Source organism: Struthio camelus, chromosome 7 (genome assembly GCF_040807025.1).
Source record: "Struthio camelus isolate bStrCam1 chromosome 7, bStrCam1.hap1, whole genome shotgun sequence".
Taxonomy (NCBI): domain Eukaryota; kingdom Metazoa; phylum Chordata; class Aves; order Struthioniformes; family Struthionidae; genus Struthio; species Struthio camelus.
The window spans coordinates 35,934,605-35,954,835 of NC_090948.1; the positions used below are offsets into that span (position 1 = coordinate 35,934,605).

General features: G+C 40.7%; 1 protein-coding gene across 17 annotated transcripts in view; it reads right to left on the reverse strand.

Annotated features, from left to right (window-relative positions):
- Positions 1–20,231, reverse strand: part of ANK3 (ankyrin 3) — a 373,731-nt gene that overhangs the window by 138,668 nt on the left and 214,832 nt on the right. For all 17 annotated transcript variants that reach the window (XM_068950763.1, XM_068950768.1, XM_068950765.1 and 14 more), the window contains 4 exons: positions 9,474–9,575; positions 8,901–8,999; positions 8,429–8,527; positions 2,471–2,569 (listed from right to left, as the gene is read on the reverse strand). In XM_068950763.1, the coding sequence (XP_068806864.1) occupies positions 2,471–2,569; positions 8,429–8,527; positions 8,901–8,999; positions 9,474–9,575 (399 nt within the window). The remainder of the gene's footprint in view (positions 1–2,470; positions 2,570–8,428; positions 8,528–8,900; positions 9,000–9,473; positions 9,576–20,231) is intronic.

The window sequence follows — 20,231 nt, forward strand, 5'->3', positions numbered from 1 at the left end:
GGTTCCCAAAAGATGAGTATTTTTCCTCATTCAACCGCAGCCTTGGCCCTCGCCCCCACGCTGGCACGCTCCCGCAGCAGCACAGCCTCCTGAGGCGACATGCCACTGCCTCTGACTTGGCCCAGGTAGTGGCAACGGCACGGCAGGGAAAACCACTGGGCACCTTTGAAGGCCAAAACTCTCCACCTGCATCCCCACCATAGGGCTCTGGCAACAGAGCTACACGGTGCCTGCAGCAATGGAGGCTCTTTGCGTGACGAAACCCAGAGTGACACTGCTCAGGGCTCGGTGACGCGGAGAGGTTTTCCTCCTTGCTCGTTTATACAGTTAACAGCAGTGGCACGGTCAGCTACAGCCCAAAGAAAGGTCATTCCACTATTGACAACATCTTTCCTCAACAGGCTTTCTCTGATGCAGGAAATGCTGATAATAATAATTAAAAATTCCTAAAAACACCTTTTCCCCTTGCCTTAGGGAGAAGAGAGCGGACAAAGGAAGCTCTGCATTTCCACAGGAAAGCAGCTGCCACCCCTTCCTGCACTCTGGGTTTCCTCCGGCCCCCACGAGCTGCCCCTCGATTCTGGGCGTAGAGATGGCCGAGCCAGGGCCAAGGCAGCCGTGACCAGGAACACGAACCCTGACGGGAACGCATTGCCACTGCGGGCTGCCTGAACGCACCAGCCCGCACAAAAGCAACTGCAGGCGAGGAGCACTATGTCAGTAGTTCTATAGTTAGCAACTTCATTTCAAAACGTAATGCAAACAAACCCCATCCCAGAAAAACAACCCAAACTCAAAACATTTTAAAGAAAACAGCTGGCTCTATTTTCCCCCCCCATTAAAATAGCTCTGTTAAAAGGTTTTATTATTAAATATTTAGCTACGTAGTCATAGTTTAGCAACAAAGGCTTTTACACTTACAGTGATAAAGACAAATTAGATTTATATTAAAACTCTGCCCAGGAAAAAATAAAAAAGCACCCATAAACAACTATCACAAACAAAGTAAGGCAATAATGGCAACACTATTTGGTAGCCTGGTATCTTCACAGGAATTCTCCATGGATGAAAATCAGATTGCACCTTATCATCAAGCTGAGCTGGAGAAATGTCCAGCCTGAGCTGACATACCAAGCTTAAGGGAAAAACAATACAAAAGAATAAGAACAAAGAACCCATGCACAATTTTAGATATATCTAGTTTCAGAAAACGATACGACTAACATTGTCAAAAGTCATAATCAGGTTGTAGGTCTCTGGGGGTCCCATGACTTCTTTGTTTCCAAGCTTTTACAAAGATATAGAAATTAGCATTCTGAAAACCACAGTTTTCAATTAATTTTACACATTGAACATATTTCATTTTGGTATTTCTTGACTTCATGTATTTGTCCGTTTCCAGAAATCAGTTTCGGATGCACACCTCTAGCTATAACTAATTATTAGTGATTTTCAAAACATAATTCTGATCCATGTGTTTAATTTTTTTTTACAGCACTGACTTCAGAAGAGACTAATAAAGATTACAATAAAGTATACAGTGATACTATAATATATAGTGATGAAATAAACTCATTTTGCATTTCATATTTTGTGAGAAGTGGGACTTTCTGAAATAGCATTATTTACTTCACGGATTCAGTTCAGATGCCTCAGTGAGAATTTAATGAAAGGTTACAGAGAGCAAACACAGAACTACATTTTTAGCCAAATCTTGGAATAAAGACAACTGAAAATTAATCAGATGGAAAACATATGAAGTGATTATAAGAATAACAGACATGTTAATTTTCTTAAACGTACTTTATTGAGATAAGTTTTCACTTTTCCTTCCCAGTTGCCTTATTTGAGGCAGAATTACTTCTCAATGGCAAGAAATAAAAGTGTTCTTCTAGAAAGACCACAGAACACCTTCAGGGATGGACCTTGCATTGTTCTGTCTGCTTAAAATTATCACTGCAAGACCAGCTGGGATAGCTGGGTACTACAGCATGGGCATCAACACAGCAATAAAAGCAGCTCAGAAAACGTTCCAAGCACTAAGCAAGCCTGGGGTTTCCCTGGATATCCCAGAGCTGGCTCCAAAGTGTAGATAATCAGTTCCTCTTGCTTTATGGTTGTCCTCAGAATTACTCTACTCAGTAGCTTTAATGAAACCATAGAGAACTTTTATATCTTGCACGTAGCTCCCCTGCTGAAGCACTTAATCATAACTGGGAGTCTTTCAGGTTAAGAAAACATCTATTTTTAGGACTGTTTTAGTTAAGGTTCTTTTTATTTCAGAGGTGGCAAGAGATGGTTAAAACTGCTGAAAAGCCAATAACTCAGTATTTGTTAGCATGCTTTGCAGAGAGAATATTCTATTGGTCTGTAATTCTGTATTTAAAAGACTGGTTTGATAAAAGCTATCAAGGACAACTGCTGAGGCACATTTTACTTTGTTCATGCAGTTTAAAATTTGAATTTTTACCTCTGTAGCAAGGCTTTGACTGGCACCATTATCAAGAAGAAACTTAACAACTTCCAGGTGGTTTTCTTGGGCTGCCATATACAATGGAGTGAAACCATTCTGAAATAGGAAAACAAAAGTGTAAACACTCCACAAACATTACATATACATATCATACACACACACACACCAGAAATCTGCAGAAGTCAGGTAGATTAGGAAGACGACAAACTGCCTGCTCATATCCCAGTTAATGGCAAGGTCTCTGCTGATTTAAGTGAAGATAAGAGAAGTGTTCAGGTACTGTAATATTAAAAAAAAAAACATGATGTGATGGAATCTTTCAGTTGATTATGTACAATTTCCCCAGCCAAGTAAGAATTCAAATGTGAACTCAGATGAAAAACCAGTCTGGAAAAAACATTTGGTAGAGAGGAGTTATGATGCCTCATAAATGTAGCTGCAGCAATGGACACAGAAAATCAGATAGGCAAATATAATACAAATCTTTACGGAAAGCAAGGGCAATAGCTCTTCAGAATACTTTCCCAATCTTTTCTCTTCTCCCCATTATTTTAATAGCTTTAACTTCTCTCTCATTCCTCCCTGCTACTTCTGCTTTTTGTCTCCTCAAAGAGCTGAAATGGAGCACAGTCTGCTTGTGGCCACTTCGCTGCCTCATTACAGGCAGCGGGAGATTTCAGGATCACTGGTTCTCAGTGGTTTGAAACAGAGGTAGTTCAGTGTTTCCGACCACATGAAAGCAATTCGCAAATTATGCTCCAGTGAGGGATTTCAGTAAACGCAGCACAAGTATTAGATGCTGCAGAGCTTAACTCGTTCGTTGGCAAGTGCGTTCCTTTTACAGCCAATGCTTTTGTCTTTGCCTTCATTGTATACAGCTTACCATCTTTGAGGGACTGAATCTCCTTTTGCTTTGGGCATTAATATTAAGGGGATGCATTTTTCCCTATCGATCTATGCATTTTGGAAATTCACAGCACTGATGAAATCACTCAGAAATCCAAAAAAGGCAAAAGGAACAAAAAGTGTCCTGGGTTCAAGACACCCCTACAGGGATTTATAAAACTCACTGATTTGCACTTGGAAGTTGCTTGGTTTTCACACAGCATTGCATGTCCCTCAGTGCAACAGAATCATTAACTACTGAATAAACAAACTTTATATTACAAATTAAAACATTCATGTACCATTGACAGAATACTTTGGTAATGCTGAAACAACCAAGGCAGCGTCAGGAATAAGATCAACAATCCAGCCTTCCTCTGATCTGTTATGTTATCCTCTTCATACTCCAGCAATACCCTTTTTGGCAGACGTACCTCTGTTAGATTTTGCCTAATCTCCTTCCTTACAGTACCAGCATGGGTAATGACTCCATTAAACTTTTTGGGCAGGAGGTCACTGAGGCTTCGGTGGGCTCTGTTGGGGCACTCGCTTTCTTTCCTCTCACTACTGTTCCGATTGCCTGCCAACGTGATCTCTGCAGACCCAAGACCTACCTCAGGGAGATCTCAGTCCAGGATGGCACTCCAGTCAGAGCCAGCTGTGGCGGGGGCAGCAATCACCCTCAGTAACTGCTCCTACCTAGGCCCCCCTAGATTTCATATCCCTGTTGCACAACACTTACCCCGTGGGTTACTCTCCAGAGTGCTGGGAGGATGAGGGGGAAATGTGTATGTGGAGTGGGCTGAGGAAGAGGCTCGAGCCAGACAAGGCTCTGGGGCTACAAGGGAAAGATCAGACACACTGTGACCTAGTATTGCACAGCAGCAATCTGCAGCATACATAAAACAGGTATGAAGGATACAGCAACGACCAATGCTAGACCAATGGTGCTGTCTAGTGCTCCATCTGCTTCCAGCTACGACACAGTCGCAGACTATCGTTAGCACTACAACAGCAGGGTTCAACTACCCTTCAGTGTTCCCATGTTCAGCCTAAAACACAATAAAGGTCTGTTTACATTCAGACTCAAATCATTTATTTTAGTCAGGCCCTTTGTTTATACTAGGACCAAAAGTCTAGAGACAACTAGAGAAAGCTGGGAGACAGCTTCCCCTGACTGCCTCCTCTTCAGGGATCCTAGGAACCTGTTTCCCCTGTGAGCCTGCCCAAGACCACCAGATACATCCCACTGCCCCAGCCTACTTTTTGAGAAGACCGAGTTCAGTTCAGCACTTACACTGCATCTTAGTGCTTTCTGTTCAGACACTGCAGATTTGCTGTCACACAACTAAGGCAGGGCAAAGGCTGAATGTGTGTGACGTGAATAAAATGGAACTGAGGAAACCCAGAGAGTACATTTTAATATTGCTGGAGAAAGCACTTCTCCCTGACATCAAGGCTCTTTTGAGAGTGGAGGAAGCAGTTTGGAAGTCTTAAAGGCACCAATTGGTCAAAAACAAGACAGAAGCTTGGTATTACTCTGGACACGATAAACGGCCAAATGCAGCTCCTGGGCTTGCCCCACCTTCGTATCAATTCTGTGATTCCAGTGGAAAAAAAGTAGACTCAATTTTAGTATCCTGTATTCCATAAACTCCTCATATGACTCTGAAAGAGTCAATGCAGTTATGAAGTAAACAAGTAGTCTAAAATACTAGGTAAGGGATGGTTAATAATAGCAGGTAAAACAGAAGAGATATTTCATCTGACTTCAATACAGGAGATGTTCAGGAAGTGTTCCCATATGACTGGATTTGGTCGAGAGAGTATAAGCACTGTCAGGGTTGCAAACATTGTTGGGGCAGATGCTTCAGCAGGAGAGGAGGAGGAGGAGGAGAACAGTTTGGCAATTCAGCTAGAACAATCACCACAGACAGTGAACTAGATTTTGTAGGAAACCGTGGAGCCAAATAGGGATGAGTTGAGATGAGTTGGACCATATATTTGCACCAAAGAAAAGTCATTAACATTCTGCACTCTGGAGAGATGAAACCACAGTCTAAGACCTATAGCAGTGAATACGGCTGAGTTATACTAGCCATGGTAAAAACAGCTCAGACATCTGACTTTAATAGCAATGGGGCAGAGTTGTGCAGCACACATCAGACACTGACCACAGAGGAGAACACAGGTGATCTGGGGTCAAGCATACAGAATTCATGGACAGCAGAAAAACAGGAGGGCAGAAGGAAGGGCTGTTAGAAAGGAAATGAGGCAAACTGAATGTTTGGTCCAAGAGGAACTTTACCATCAAGAAGACACGGAGCAGCTGTGAAACCACATGTTTACAAGGCTTGCACAATCTGCAAGGTCTGCTGCTGTTCCAGTATTTTGATAATTTGGTCTCCATTCAGAAAAGCATTGCTACAAGCATAAAGCAGGCACTGAAGTCCCCACCAGAGCCAAAGTCTAGAGTTAGCAATGTGTTAATGTGCTCTCCAGAACCACGGCCTCACGGTTTAGTTAGCATGCAGTTAAAAGTCTGCTTAATGAAAATCAAAGAACCCAGAAAGCCCTTGCTGAGGTACCTGATACGTCACATTACAGATTATTATTTTAGTGAACAGCAGAGTCTGACTTTATCCCTATCATTTCATGGCATAATCAATATCTATTTACCAACTCAGCTGGAAACTAAGTCCACTTTTTAAATTTTATACATTCACATTTAAAAAGCAAGCAGGAAACACTTCCTAATTATTAGTTTCAGAAAATAAATACTATTAGAATCTGGAGGCAGAGCAGAACCCTTTTTCTTATGTTAAATTTATTATTGGGTAGTCATCATCTTTACCCCCACATTTTGTTCTTTCTTCTCTCTTTAAAAGAAAAAAAAAAAAAAAAGAGATGGAAATCGCCAAAGGATCACCAGCCTAATGAAAATATTTTTTCTTCCATGATAATAAACAGTCGTGAAAACAAGTGCAAAATTCAGATTCAGTAAAAATTCACTTTTTTTTTTTAAGGATATGAATATTTAGTTAAAGAAAGCCTCATATTCCTAGAGCTAGCTCTTTCAGCAGGGTGCAGCTGTTACCTTCAAGGGAAGAGGAGAAAAAGCCAAACTCATGAAAAACAGGGTCAGCATTAAAATGAAAAACAAGCAGAAAAAAATCTTTGGGTAGCCTCTCTGTGGACCTGCCAAATTCACAGAATGTTTTTCTAAGCTTTAGGAGGCTACAAGCGATGATCTGATCCACAGGCAAAGCAGGTCTAGAGGCAGTTCAGTAACAGGGAGCTCTGAGGCCCACAGGGGCTGTGCTGAGGGACCCGAATCCCATGTGGGGTGTCTCACTCCCAGGTATCACTGTGGGGAACAACCAATATACCAGTCTCTCAAGCAAAGACTTCAGAGACTTCAAAATGAGCAAAAAATATCTTCTATTCTCATTAGTCAGAAACATTAGGGTAACATGTGGCAAAACCTTAGGGTGTAAGCACAACGCAGTTACATAAGGTGTTTACAATTGTGGATTATTTTTAGTTTCAGAGCTGAATCCATGATCAAAAAAAAAAAAAAACCAAGAAAAGATTCTTTTATAGCTATTTTGCTTTCTTCAACAGGAAAATCATGGGAAATGATTCTCCTTTGTTTTACTTCCTAACAGTTGTTCAAGATTTTACTTAAAACTATTTTGCTGTTGTTGTTATGCTCTTCAAATTCAAACTCTATGAAGCTTTGAACCAAATATTGAGGTATCTAGCTACTATAAAAGAGTAAGGAAGTAGAACTGCCTAGCCTATTTTCTTTATCTAGGTGAAGAAAATATGAAATGAAACATGAAATATAAATAATAATATTATTGAAATAAAATCAATTAAATATTTTGTTCATATTATTTGAGAGACCATGAAAAAAACCCTATTTCTTTAAAATGCATATTTAAAAATTTTCCTTTTTAACAAGCATTATCTATCATACTCACCTTTTGATAGCACAAAAAAATGGCAATACTGGTCCAGACGAGAAGGCCATCTACCAACCTAATCCCCAATAAATGAGGGGAGAGTAGAGGAACAAGGCAGACAAGCAGGGATACTTCCCATGACACATCTGCCCCGCTTCCAGCGATCCGTGCCTTATGGATTTTTTGAGATAGAGTTTAGAATTCTAGAGTGTCTAGAGTGTTTCATTTTGCTTCTTTGCATTTAACACCAACACTGTTTTCCCTTGTATTTCAAATTTTCAATAATTGGCCTAAATGTTCATTCAGAGGTCTTGACCAAACTTAAAAGCTCTGCACATTCCTGTAATACCTCCCTATACAAGGAGAACGGAAGAACTCCATTTAGCCTGAAACACTGAGTCACTTCGAAACAGGATCTCTTTCATTTGAACAAGTTCTCTCCCACTCTCCCATTTTATCATTATCTCTTCTGACTATGCAATGATCAGCAGTTAGTAGGACACTGCAGGGCAGATCTAAGGCTGAACAGTAAATGCTTTGCTGCGCTCCCTATTACACAACCCCTTTAGGTATCCTCCAAACAGTCCTGATAGCGGCACTGCTTTCTTATTCTCCAGGTGTCTGTGTGGCTCCTGTACAACTTAAAATATAAATTTTATATCTATGCTCTTTCCTTTGATGAATGAGGTGGGCAACTCTCTGATCACCTGGCAAGGACTGGGGGGAAGGAGCAGAAAGGAAGAGCAGCTGGAGAGATTTAAAGTTCTGATTTTCTTTTGACTTACAAGGGGGAAATGAACTCAGCACTAGACTCACTAAAATGCCTGGATCATTAATAAAACGGCAGCTCTGTGTTTAAACTTTGTCCTTGCACCTGTCCTCCATTACCTAACGTGTGGAATGGCCAAAAAGGAATGAGCTTTTGACTTTTGCAGGATCACATTCATCTTACTGACTCTATTGAATCCTACTTTCCAGGGCCAGCATTAACACAATGAGATCTACCACATGCATTTATTAGCAACATAGTTTACAAAGGGAGAAAGATTTTAGTAGGTCAGCAATATATTGGATCGTCCCAAAGTGAGAAGTATTACTTTACCTGAGACTGTGCATTGACATTGGCCCGATTTGTAACCAACACTTTGACTACTTCTGCTTGCCCAGCGAGGGATGCTATGTGCAATGCTGTGTTTCCTTTCTGAAATGAGAGATGGTGACATTTGAAAAGAGGACACAACTTGAATACTTGACAATACTGTCAAGAGCATGGCATTTAAAACAGTATTTCTGGGGATGAAATACTCTTAGTGAATACTTCCAGTGAGTAGTTATTCTGGAAGACAGGTACAGAAACCAAGATGAGAATCTAGAATTTGTTGAATAAATCTCATCACTAGTAACCCCTGACATTTACTATAATCTAAAAATTTCCTAGTAAACAATTCCTGAGACCACATCAACAGTGGAGAGCACGCAGTTACTGCCGCAGCAACGTCTGCAATCAGTTGGCTGACACCTCGTGCCCACGAGATCGGTGTGAACAAGAGAACAGTTAGACAGGCCCAGCTGACCTTTGTCGCTGCATCCACATTGGCACCTCGCTGTATCAGTTCTGAGACAACTTCTACATGCCCTTCTTTGGAAGCGAGATGGAGAGCATTCAACCCATTCTGATTAAAAAAAGAAAGAAACAAAGAAGAAATGTAATGAAAAAGATTGGCACAGGCTTTCCAGCGTAGCAAACAACATATCAGGAGATAAATGGTTACATCCCAGTGAGAGGACTGCTTTCAAAAGCTATTCTTATGTGAACTTCAAAACAACTAAATTATATTGAAAAAGTATGAACTAAATCATGATGTAGTAGCTCTGGCGTCTTAAGCTCTATGTGCTTATCCTATGCCCTGACGTAATATAAATGGAATGACAGAAAATATTAAATAGCACGATATTCTCCAAGCAGAAGTGGAATGATGTCTTGGTAAGGGATAAAATAAAAGTTTTAATTGGGTAAGATATGTAAAGAAGGCTTATCAAAATAAGAAATTAAGTTATCACTGACATGAAGTGCAGATATACAGATAGATTTGAGGAAGAGGGAGAGAAGCATTTACACAGCCAATTCAATCAAAATATTCCTTAACCTGATTGCAAATGTTGATGTCCACTCCACTTTTTAAGTAGTCAAGAGCCTTTTCCAAGTTGCCAGCTCGAGCAGCTCTCAAGTAACTTGCATTTGTGTCAGACTAGAAGAAAAAAAGGAAAAATCCCATTAGAAATTAAAGCACATTATAGAAACATATTCCCTTGGCAAAGAAGTGACTAACGATACAACATATTGTACGTATGTTTAAGTAGACATGAAAGGATCCCAAACTGCCTTATCAAATATGGGTCAAATCCTGCCCTCCTTGCTTATGCAAACTCCCTCTGGGATAAATAGGGCTGTCTGCCTGACAAGGCAGCACAAGATTTAACTCCATACATAAACCTGAATTATGCAGCACTGTCTAATATGCAAGGCTAGTAGCCAGGGAAACATCCGGTACCCAGCATGCAAGACAAAAATGTTGAGACTCAGGGTAGGGCTCCGTGGAAACCATTTTGCTCTTTCAAAAAGTGCCACATCATCTTTAACGTCCAAGCTGAACAGATCGGAGGAGTAGTGTAAAATCTCACATGACAGATTTAAAAAAAACAATATATTCAGTGTTGAAGGACTGGACTACCTAAATTAAAAACATGGCTTTAGGGAGTTAAGTCATTTAACAGTCTAATGACTTGATTACATTTTATTTCCTCCATCCTCCTTCACTTCATGGCACATTTTATTTACAGTATTTGTCTACATTGCAGCAAAGTAATCAGAAATCCCTAGGAACAGTGACATTATCTTTACTGAATTTTTATTTTTCCAGATCTTGCTGTAAAGATTAGAAACGACTAAAGATGGTAAACTTGCTTTGTGATGACTGCAGCTTGAATGTAAGGAGGGTGGAAAGGACTGTTAAGCCCTGAAAGAGAGATCACTGAAAGTAGTTCCCATGCCCGGAGGGTTTTAACAACAGGTTATGCAAATATCTAAACCATCCTTGGTGAATAATGCTGATCCTGCCTGGAGCAAGTGGAATGATCTGGGTTAGCTTTCAAGAGGGACAAATCACAGGCTCTTTGTTTTTATCTGTTCCAGGGCTTCCTCTGAGATCGTAGGCAATCAGTACATCTGTGTGTGCCCTCTTCTCCACTGGCATAACAAAAATTGTCATGGTTTCTCTCAGAATCACTTCATTACAGGGTTAAATTAGTACCATCTTAAGTGCTTTAAGATCCTCTAGGGTTCTAAAAAAGTACAATTATTAACTTTAGAGAAAAAAATTAAAGGAAGTAATTGACGAGAGAAATAGAAAACATCCTGGCACCACTGCTCAGTTAATTCTCCAGTGCTTAACTCATTTTTTCATTCTCCATTTTCTGTATTTGCTATGGACTTGTTTCCTCTCTGGTCACTACAGCTGCTGCAAACTGGATGTTCTACTTAAGCACTGCCTTCAAAACCCACCTGAAGTAACCTGGGTGGGCAGGATGAAGCAATCTTGGGCATAAAGACAGCAAAATGATAAGTTGTATTGAAGTCTATCTTCCTCTTTGCATCAGCACACGCTACAAGGAATTTTACTAGCATTTGCAATACAAGCTATCTCTTCCAAGGACAGAACCACTGTTTCATGGGCTCTTCGTTTTCTTCTGAGTTTTGTGCACATAGTGTTATGCTTTGTGACGGTAAATTACTAGCGTACAACCTTCCCAGCTCTTAATCATTATTTTCCAAGCATGCCATGCTGATCATTACTAACCAGTTTCCCTAATGTGCTTCCAACAAAACAGCCCCAAAATACCACTGCTTAATTAGGGTCTATCAAAAGCAAGGTGCTGCTATAAACTACATGGCCGGAACTGCAAAGACTACAAGGGAAAATAGCTGCCTTGAGAGATGCAGTGATACAGCTTCCCGTGGAAGATCATCTGAACTGTGCAGCGCAGATTATTACAGGAGAGAGGTCATTTTTCTCAGTGCTTAGCAACAGCAGCCACCGGGGTAAAAAACAGGTCAGCATTTTATCAGCATTACCAAAGGTATGAGGGAGGACTTAATAGACCAGGAGCCTTTTATGTCCCAGTGCAATGGCATGCCTGTTTGGCACAGTCAGCAGGTGGAGGCTAATTAACATCAGCTGTTTACAGCTGCTTCTGGGTGGGGAAGGGATGCACCAGAGACACTTGCTACGGAAAACCACTTCCAGTCAGTCACATTAACTCACAGCAGATAAGAAACACTGCTATTACACAGGAGCATCTGAAACCCTCTATTAGCTCAAGCAAAATGGAGCATATAAAAAAACAAAGAAGGAATGATAAATGGCTGATATTCACGTTAATAGCTGCCTGCTGTTACACTGTGTGGGGAGAGTAATGCCTGTGTCTTTTAAGGACTTGCTCTGTAAAGAGAGGAAAGGCAAAGGTTAGGTCACGCTCTCAGTGTGGGGATATGCAAAGTGTTTCAAACCAAGCTAGCTCAGGTGCTGCTAACTGATGCACAAACTATTCCCGAAATCCCTCAAGCCCACAGAATGGCCTCTTTTACCAGTCGCCAATTAAAACCCACTTGCTTTGCTGACGCTGTCGCAAGGCACCCCTGATGGCAGCAGCCAGGCTCCCGCGCCCGGCCACCCGCCTCGCAAACGGGGTGCCCACGGCCCAGCACGAGCATGCTCCAAGAAGCTGTACTGATGTGCACAGATGCTGCAAGGAGCAGGGCTCCGGAGGACCGCCGAAGCCACCATTTACAATATGCTGTGGATAACATAAGCTCCCCTAAACTTAGCTGGTGTGGGCTGGCACTTCTGGTTTCCACGTTATGGGTTTGTCATTACCTGAAGGCGATGTGAGCTAGCGTGCAAAACTGCCCAAGTTACCTTGACAGCTGGGTTGCAACATGTCCCTAGGCCTGCCTGCAGGGACAAGGGCAAAACTATTTCTTCTGACCTTGGCAAAAGCTTCCAAGTCCTCAAGCTGGGCTACACTCGCCCCTTCTAGGACACTCTGCACACACTCTGAGATTTTCAGGGAGGGGATAACACAGCCTTTTTAACTGAGATTGCACAATTGTGCAAAAAGGTTCAACAGGGTTTCCGCGAGTCTCTCCATCCGCTACAGCCTCTGCCTTAGGCAGAAACGAGCACTTAACATTAAGAGAGCAGAGGGAGCCAACCTCTGTGGAAAGCCAACTCGATTCCAGCCTCTCAGAGGGTAGTCGTACCAGCTTCCAGCCTCCTTGTGCCTAAGACGCTATTTCAGGTTTACACAGATAGGGAAAGGCCTGATCCTTTTCTGTCTTGCAAAATGACCCGGATAACCTTTTTTTAGAGGCCCTCCACTTCCAAAAAACAGAATAACCAGTGAGCATTTATTCATCTTTTACATCAGCTAAGCATAGGGGCCAGTAATCTCCTTTCCAAATTAAAATGAACAAATAAACACCAACAATTCTAATAAGAAGGCACATATTGTTCGGTGACTTTGTAACCAAGAGCTGATGAGGATGGGCTTCAGAGCGCCCGGAGCAATCTCCTGAAGAAGATAGAGCATTTTTTCATTCCAGAATCACAGGAAACAATCACTTCCCACTTGAGTAAGGAGCAAAAAGTCAGAAGATAAAATTCCTTTTAAATATGGGCTTCCCCCTAGTGCTGTGTTTGCCCCCCTGAGTGCAATAACACCATAATACAGTTTTAACTCCCACTCTACCCCAAGTTTTGGGCCTTTTAAGTGGTATCTGCTATTACCTGCAGACAAGAGAGACATATTTTACAGTTTATAGTCATTTGCCATTAATTTATTCCATTATTATTTCAACCAAACCTACTGAATTCCCCAAATACAGCCATCTTCAGAAAACAGTTTAAAATAAAACCAACTTGAAGCAGCACACAATAAACCAGCCATACCTGACATCTTTCTCCATGTGGAAGACAACTGAAACCCATTGAACCGCATCCCTTCCTCAAACCCTGAGTAAATAAATGTACCCTGCAGAGTATCATGGAGACCAGTATATGCAATCTTTGGCTATCTAAGCAATGTTTGCTTATTATAGCTCAACAGAAATCTTCCACCTAGATTTCTTTTCCAATGAAAAAAACATTTTACACAAAGCCTACTTCTAACAATACTCCAATAATGATGTTTCTATTTTGCACTGGGGCAATAAGAAATCCGTATTCCACTGTTTTCCATGTCATCCTGAACTGAACTATTTCATTTTGTTAAACAAAATGGTACTACTGCATTTTGACATTTAGTGTGTGGCTGATTTGCAGAGCTGTTAACGCAGAGGTCAGGCGCCTCGTGGCCCTGCTCTGCCCCTGTGGCTGCCTAACTTACACGGCATCCGGGAGTTTCGATCAGATGGGAGATTGCAATGAACTGGGGGTGAATCATGGTGATACAAATTCAACAGCAAGATCCAGCCAGCAGAGATGAACAAGGGTGCAAGACACCTGAACTACCATTTTCATGACTCATAGATCAATGCTGCACCCGGCCAGCACAAAATCTTTTCAGAAAATTGATCAAAAACATCAATCCAAAATAGTTTCAAATTTTGAATGTGGGATTTTCTCAACTTTACATTTCTATTTTAAGCCTAAATTCAAAATAATATTTTATATTTTGTTTTTTAAATACTAAAATAGAATAGAATGGAAAAATGTCATTTCCAATCTGCCTCATCTTGTTTAAAAAACAGACTGTTGGCATCTATGGTATAGCCTGCAATTGCCTCTGTATTGCATGGACATAAACAGCTTTAAAGAGCTGGGGCTTGAATCACTGAAGGATTTAAGAGAGTAAACAAGCATAATAATGTTAATAATTACTTATATGCATTACCATCATGCTTACGAGCCCATGTTAAAGACAGATCAAGGCACTGTTAGGTTAAAGTCATTAAAAAACACAATAGGGAAAAAATAGATTTTAGTTAGAAATTCCCAGTATATCTCTCAGAATATCCATGCAGGTGACTGTTCCCTCAGGAGGTATCTATTCTTAACATACACACTTCCACACTAGCTGGCATCTGAAAGTTATGCCTCACAGAGATAGCATGTTTACAGGACACTTCCTTAATGGATTGGAAAAAAAAAAAGTCAGTCTTTATTATTTAAACCTCAGTACTCCTGAGAAACACTCTGTATGCTAGCAATCTCTACAGATCTGGTTTTTAGTTTTTTTTTTCTTTTGTAATCAATTCCAGCACGAAACAAAGATGAAAATCGCCTTTTGATTTTCCAGTGTCTTGACAAATATCAAAAGAACAACAAGCACGGGACATACATCAAAACACCCCTGCATGTTAGATGCTCTTGCAGTCAGCCGCAAAATGTGGCCCTTCTTGTGCGCTTGCCCAGGATTCCTGCTTTCAGGCTTTGTCCCCTAAGCCTTACGCAACTCCTTATTGCATTCCCTGTGGACGCTACCTTTTGAATCGCTATAATCACATTCAAATTAAAATGAACATTTTTACCAGTGTTTTAATTCTGGGAGAGACAGACCTCAGATCCTGGGCAGAGTGTTTAGTTCTGGATTGACTATTCAGACAATATTGCATAAATACTGGATTTATGAGAGCATCGATATTGATGTATGCATAATAACAAGCTTTTCCTTCACAGATGGCAGGACTTAGCTGTTTTATTCCACTGTATTTCTTGAAAAGGGGACTATTTCTAGTTTTAAGAAATGCATTAATGCAGATGACTTGCTAGTGAACAACAGTTTTTTTATGCAACTCTTGTTTTTTTCTTTTAATTTTGTGCATCCGTCTTCTGTGCACTATGCTGTAAGAATTCAACTCAAACGCAAAGCAGGCTGACCAGACTGCGGGCTCCCTGCAGCCATGAACAGCTTACCCAGTCTGGAGCTCACTTCAACAACCTTAGTCCCAAGGAGAGAGCTGGGAAGGGCCGAAGGGCTGCATGAACTGTGCTGGCAGCAGCAGTACTCCGCTCCCCAGCCCTTCTTTACCCTACGCTGCTCCAGTCCCATCCTGTCCCATGATGGATGGCATGATCTGTGATGTAGACACGTAAGACCCATATGTCACATTTTGAGGAGATGCCAGGACAGTTAAAAATGTGTTTATTATAGGAAAGACTAACTTCTAAGTCACTTGGATTATTATCTTAAGCTTCCACTTGAAAACAGAAAAAAGCTGATGCTCACTCACACTAGCAAATACTTATTTAGGATCTTTTCCTCCAAGTGCTCCAAGTGAAGTAAGAGATTATTTAGTATAAGCAAAGACATAAAAATTATTAGTAAATGTTGCAGTGTCTGTCAGCCCGGGCTCTAGCCTAGCTTTCCCATGGGACTAGAGAGGAGCCTTCCAGAAAACTGAGGACACATTTATTATTTACTGAGCCCTCAAAGTGCAAAGCCATTGTTTTCAACATGCCCAGGCACCCTCCCATACTGACGATATTTTTATTACGCTCATCTCTCTTTCCTTTGTGTTCTGCTTACAGTGGTTTCTTTTTCAGTTAAAAATCCAGCCTTTTTTTCACGTTGAGAGCAGGGTTTTGTTTTTCACTCCATCTTTAACAGTAGCTGTTGTGAAGGGAAACCCCCAGCAGGTTCCCATTGTGCTGGAGCCGGATGCATTCTGGCTTGAGTCCCAACGGAAAGATGCTAACCATGCCTAACATTTGTTGTGGGGGGAGGCAATGACCTCATTTTAAGGGATGAACTTATGTTACTTCCATTTGGAAATGTGTTTAACAAAGCTAGTTTTGCAGCAGCATGAGATGATCTGAGAAAACAAACAATAACATTTTTGCTTGTTTTGGTAAGAGTGGACATACTGCAACAGATAGCGTTTTTCTTATCAGTAGGCCCAGTTCTGATGGGTACTAAGTACTACACTGGAAATTGGGGCTCCTCAGCAGTTCTTAAGACTTCGTTCCTGTGTTAATTTTGAGTTTTCCTCCAAACAATTGCTAGTGTCATTCAATAACTGATGAAATTGTTTCAGTTAAGTTATACTGGCCAGTTAACAGCAATGTCCAAACCAGGTGAAATAAATGATTTTCCTGGGGAGACCCTTCATGCCTCCTTACTACCTCATAACTAAACCTGTATTATAGAATTTTGCTTGTATCTTTGTAATTAGACAGAGGGCTGGTTGCACCAAATGGGAAGACGATCTTTTCTCTGTGCAAATGACTGCGGCTGTACTCATGCTTTACATACCAGACTATCGTATGTGTTTTTTCTGATAAGAATGTGACAGCCTGGGGCCAACTGCTATCTGCAGTTCTGCTGTTAATTATCCTTCAGAGAAATGCTTTTGAGATCGCAACTGTAAACACAACCACAGGGCAACAAGTGCAGCTCCATTCCTCCTGCCTGACAACTCGAAGGATAAATCCTTTGCCTAGGGAAGCCAGCTGTTTTGAATATGACTGCAGCCTGAAAACTGATTTAATTCTTGGCTAAAAAAATTTTTTTTAAATCCTCCTAATTATTTGTCCTATTATGCAACTTAATCATCACCTTTCTTTGACCATATTCTTGTATTGTGCATGATAAAGCAGTCAAAATATTACACTACTTAGAATGTGCCATAATTGGCCCTGTTCAAACCACGTAACTAAGATCAGTTTTCCACAAGTTCGTAAATATACTGGTTTCAGACTAGGTGAGCCTCCTCTTCTTGGTCACAACAGTAGACACTAAAATCGCTCATATGAGTGCAACAACTGCTTCTGAAACTATAATTAACTGTACCTGGAACAACAGAGGCTCTACCGCTGTGCAGTAGTCAACCTGAAACATGCAATCCTACAGTTGAGCAGTCTAAAGGATGCATTTTAGATTCAGCTCTGTCTTTCTAGAAATCCTACTAAAATGGCATCTTAACCAAAACAGGAAAACATCCAAGCAAATAAAGAAATCTCTTTCTTTGTTGGACCACATGACTAGATAAGTCTCCAACATGCAGATTTAGTATATATCAATTTAAATATCGCTTACAACGCTCCCCTGTTAGTCTATCTCAGTCAAATACTGACTCTGGTACTGTTACTGCTGAAGGTAGGGCAACTGCACTTGAGTACCTGTTTTCTGCAAAGGACTCAGACATGGCAAGGCTGATAAATACAAGAACATTTCAAAATTTGCAATACAAGAGCTGTTTACTATTGCATTTAACAGCATTAAGAGATCTACAGTGAGTTGTTTGCGTGTTATAACACATAGTAATCTGCTATGAAGCTATGATGCAGCTTTCGTGCTGTGTAAGTTGTTTAATTTTACAAAAGCAGTCGTCTTAAAGAGATTATAAACCTAGTCAGCCCTGGTCTCTTTAAATGCCTGAATGACTCATTCCTAAGAAAATTCCAGGACAGGATAGAAATGAAAAGCAGCTGTTACTCTTTTGGTTTTCTACAACCAACATATGATTTCCAAGGCACAAACGACGCAGAGAATTAGATACTCAATCCTAAGTGGGAGACCTTTCCCTAACATCCACAGGTTATGTGGATGTTTTGTGCAACGTTACACATCGAAAATCCCCCTCAAGCTATCATCTCGATGTTATTCACTTGTCACTACAGATATAAGAGGATATCAACAACAACACACAGAATGATTTAACTAGAGTTCCAACAAAACTAACATCTGACAGCCCAGTAGCAAACACCCAAACCGACATCAAACCAATCTCCCAGGGACGACATTCAAACAGCAGGTGAAGGTGAGGGTCTACCCAACTTGGAATACACTTTGCAGATTGCACAGATGAGGTTTTGAAACACATAAGAAGTTTGATGGGTCAGCTTTACCTAAAGAAGGTGCGGAAACATTTACATTAGCATGAATGCGTTAAATTAGGAAGACCAAAAGCAAGAGCCTTATTTTCCAGGACTACAAATCAATGTTCATCTGCTCAACATACGCTACCCAACTTTCTGAGCATGCATGAACAGTAAATGGGGAAAACTATTTTCTTTTAATGGGGAAATACAGTTTCTTTAGTAATGAAGAACTTGGCCTATACTTCAAATTTACAGGCTATCAGAGTGCCCTGCGTGAACAAACTCAAATGACGTGGTAAATCTGGACACACTTTATTCAAGAACATAAAGCCAATGAAACTGAACTAGATTACTCAAGGAGTACAGTGTGACTAATCAGCCAGAGAACCAGACCCTTTGGGACCAACTTATATGTATAATCTATGAAAAGGATCTCATACACCCAAGTGCAACAGATTTGAGCATCTAAAATTCAAGATCCAGATTCCCCATTCTGATAGCCTCAACTCATATGGAAGTTTATTTCCAGCTCTGGGGAGAAACTCCTGAGTCTGTAATTACTCATCTCTCCCCCTCTAAAGTTTTCCCATCATACACTTGCAAGCATAAAATAAATCACTTTTTCATAACTGCTACCACAGTTGCAGAAAGCTAGAAAAGGACTGGATGGGCTTAGAGGGTTTCTTCTTAAGTTTATACACACCTCAAGATAACAACTCTCTCATGTGTCAAGCTAGATGAGATACCATTGATCTATTCCTGTTACTTTCCTCTCAGAAACTGAGTACCCAATGAGCATGGAGATAAATTCAGTGCATCCCAGGCTCAAATTTAAAGTCATTTCCATGTCAAAGTCCCATTCCTCAGATCACCGAATGAAGACACGGATTATGTCATTCAGTCTACCTCCTGCTCTCTGTTTGCATCTAATTTTAGAAGCAAGATCTAGAGAGAAGAAAAAATTCAGCAAACCTCCTCAAAAGGTTTTTTAAACTGTCTTTTTTGTCTATAATTTCAGATACATCCCCTCTGAAGTTAATGGGAAAAAACAGTAGTATGAACCTAACTCAGAAAATATTGCTGATTTTAGAGAGAGAGTTTTTTACACCCAAAATAAGCTCTCTGCAAAAAAAAAAAAAAAAAAAAAAAGTAAATATGATCCAATCGGATGTAGTAAGGTGGAAGTTAGTGGTAATAAAGTGGAACCAACTGCAGGTCAGCACAAGCACATAAATATTCCCTTAACATATTATAGTAAGCAAGCTATATAAACTACAGATCAGCTACATAACCTCCTATAGAACTAGATAAACTATCAAGAGCTTTCAGTATAGAGAAGTTGGATTTGAAGTTAAAAGTTAACTGCTATGTTTCTACCTTTCTATTTTATGCCTGCTTTTGAATGCATCCATCTAATTCTTCAACAAAAAATAAATCTGCCTGAAAGTTTGAAGGAGTTTAACTTGAAAGATCATTTGAGGATAACCGGCCAAGCCATTTCTGAGGTGGAAATAACACACACACACACACCAGTTTATTCTACATGTATTATAAGTCCTGCTTGTAATTAAAGTTTATGCTTTGGTAGACTTGAGATGCTACTTTATTTCAGAAGCTTTTGATGCTCTGTTTTGGATCCTTACAGGATTTGCACACCTACATGGATTTGTAATTGCCAATTTTACAGGTTTCCTAAGAGAGATTACGACCTCTGTCAGAAGCAAAGAACCTCTTCCAACACACCCACCTGAATACCTTGTTAAAGAGAGTCTCTGCCTGGGAAAACCACACAACTCATGTCAGATACATGGATCTGAAGAGGCAGTGGAAATTATCTAAAGAGCCTCGAGGTATCGAGAGGACTTCAGGGGCAAGATTGGCACCACAGCATGTAAACCTGGTAAGTGTTGATTCTGCAGAGGTGGTTAGAGGCATCAAATGAGCTTTATCATAGCAGCTTACCTTAGCAGAGCGTATAACATTAACAGAACACCCTGTCCTGACGCCCCTGTGTAGCTCAGCTGT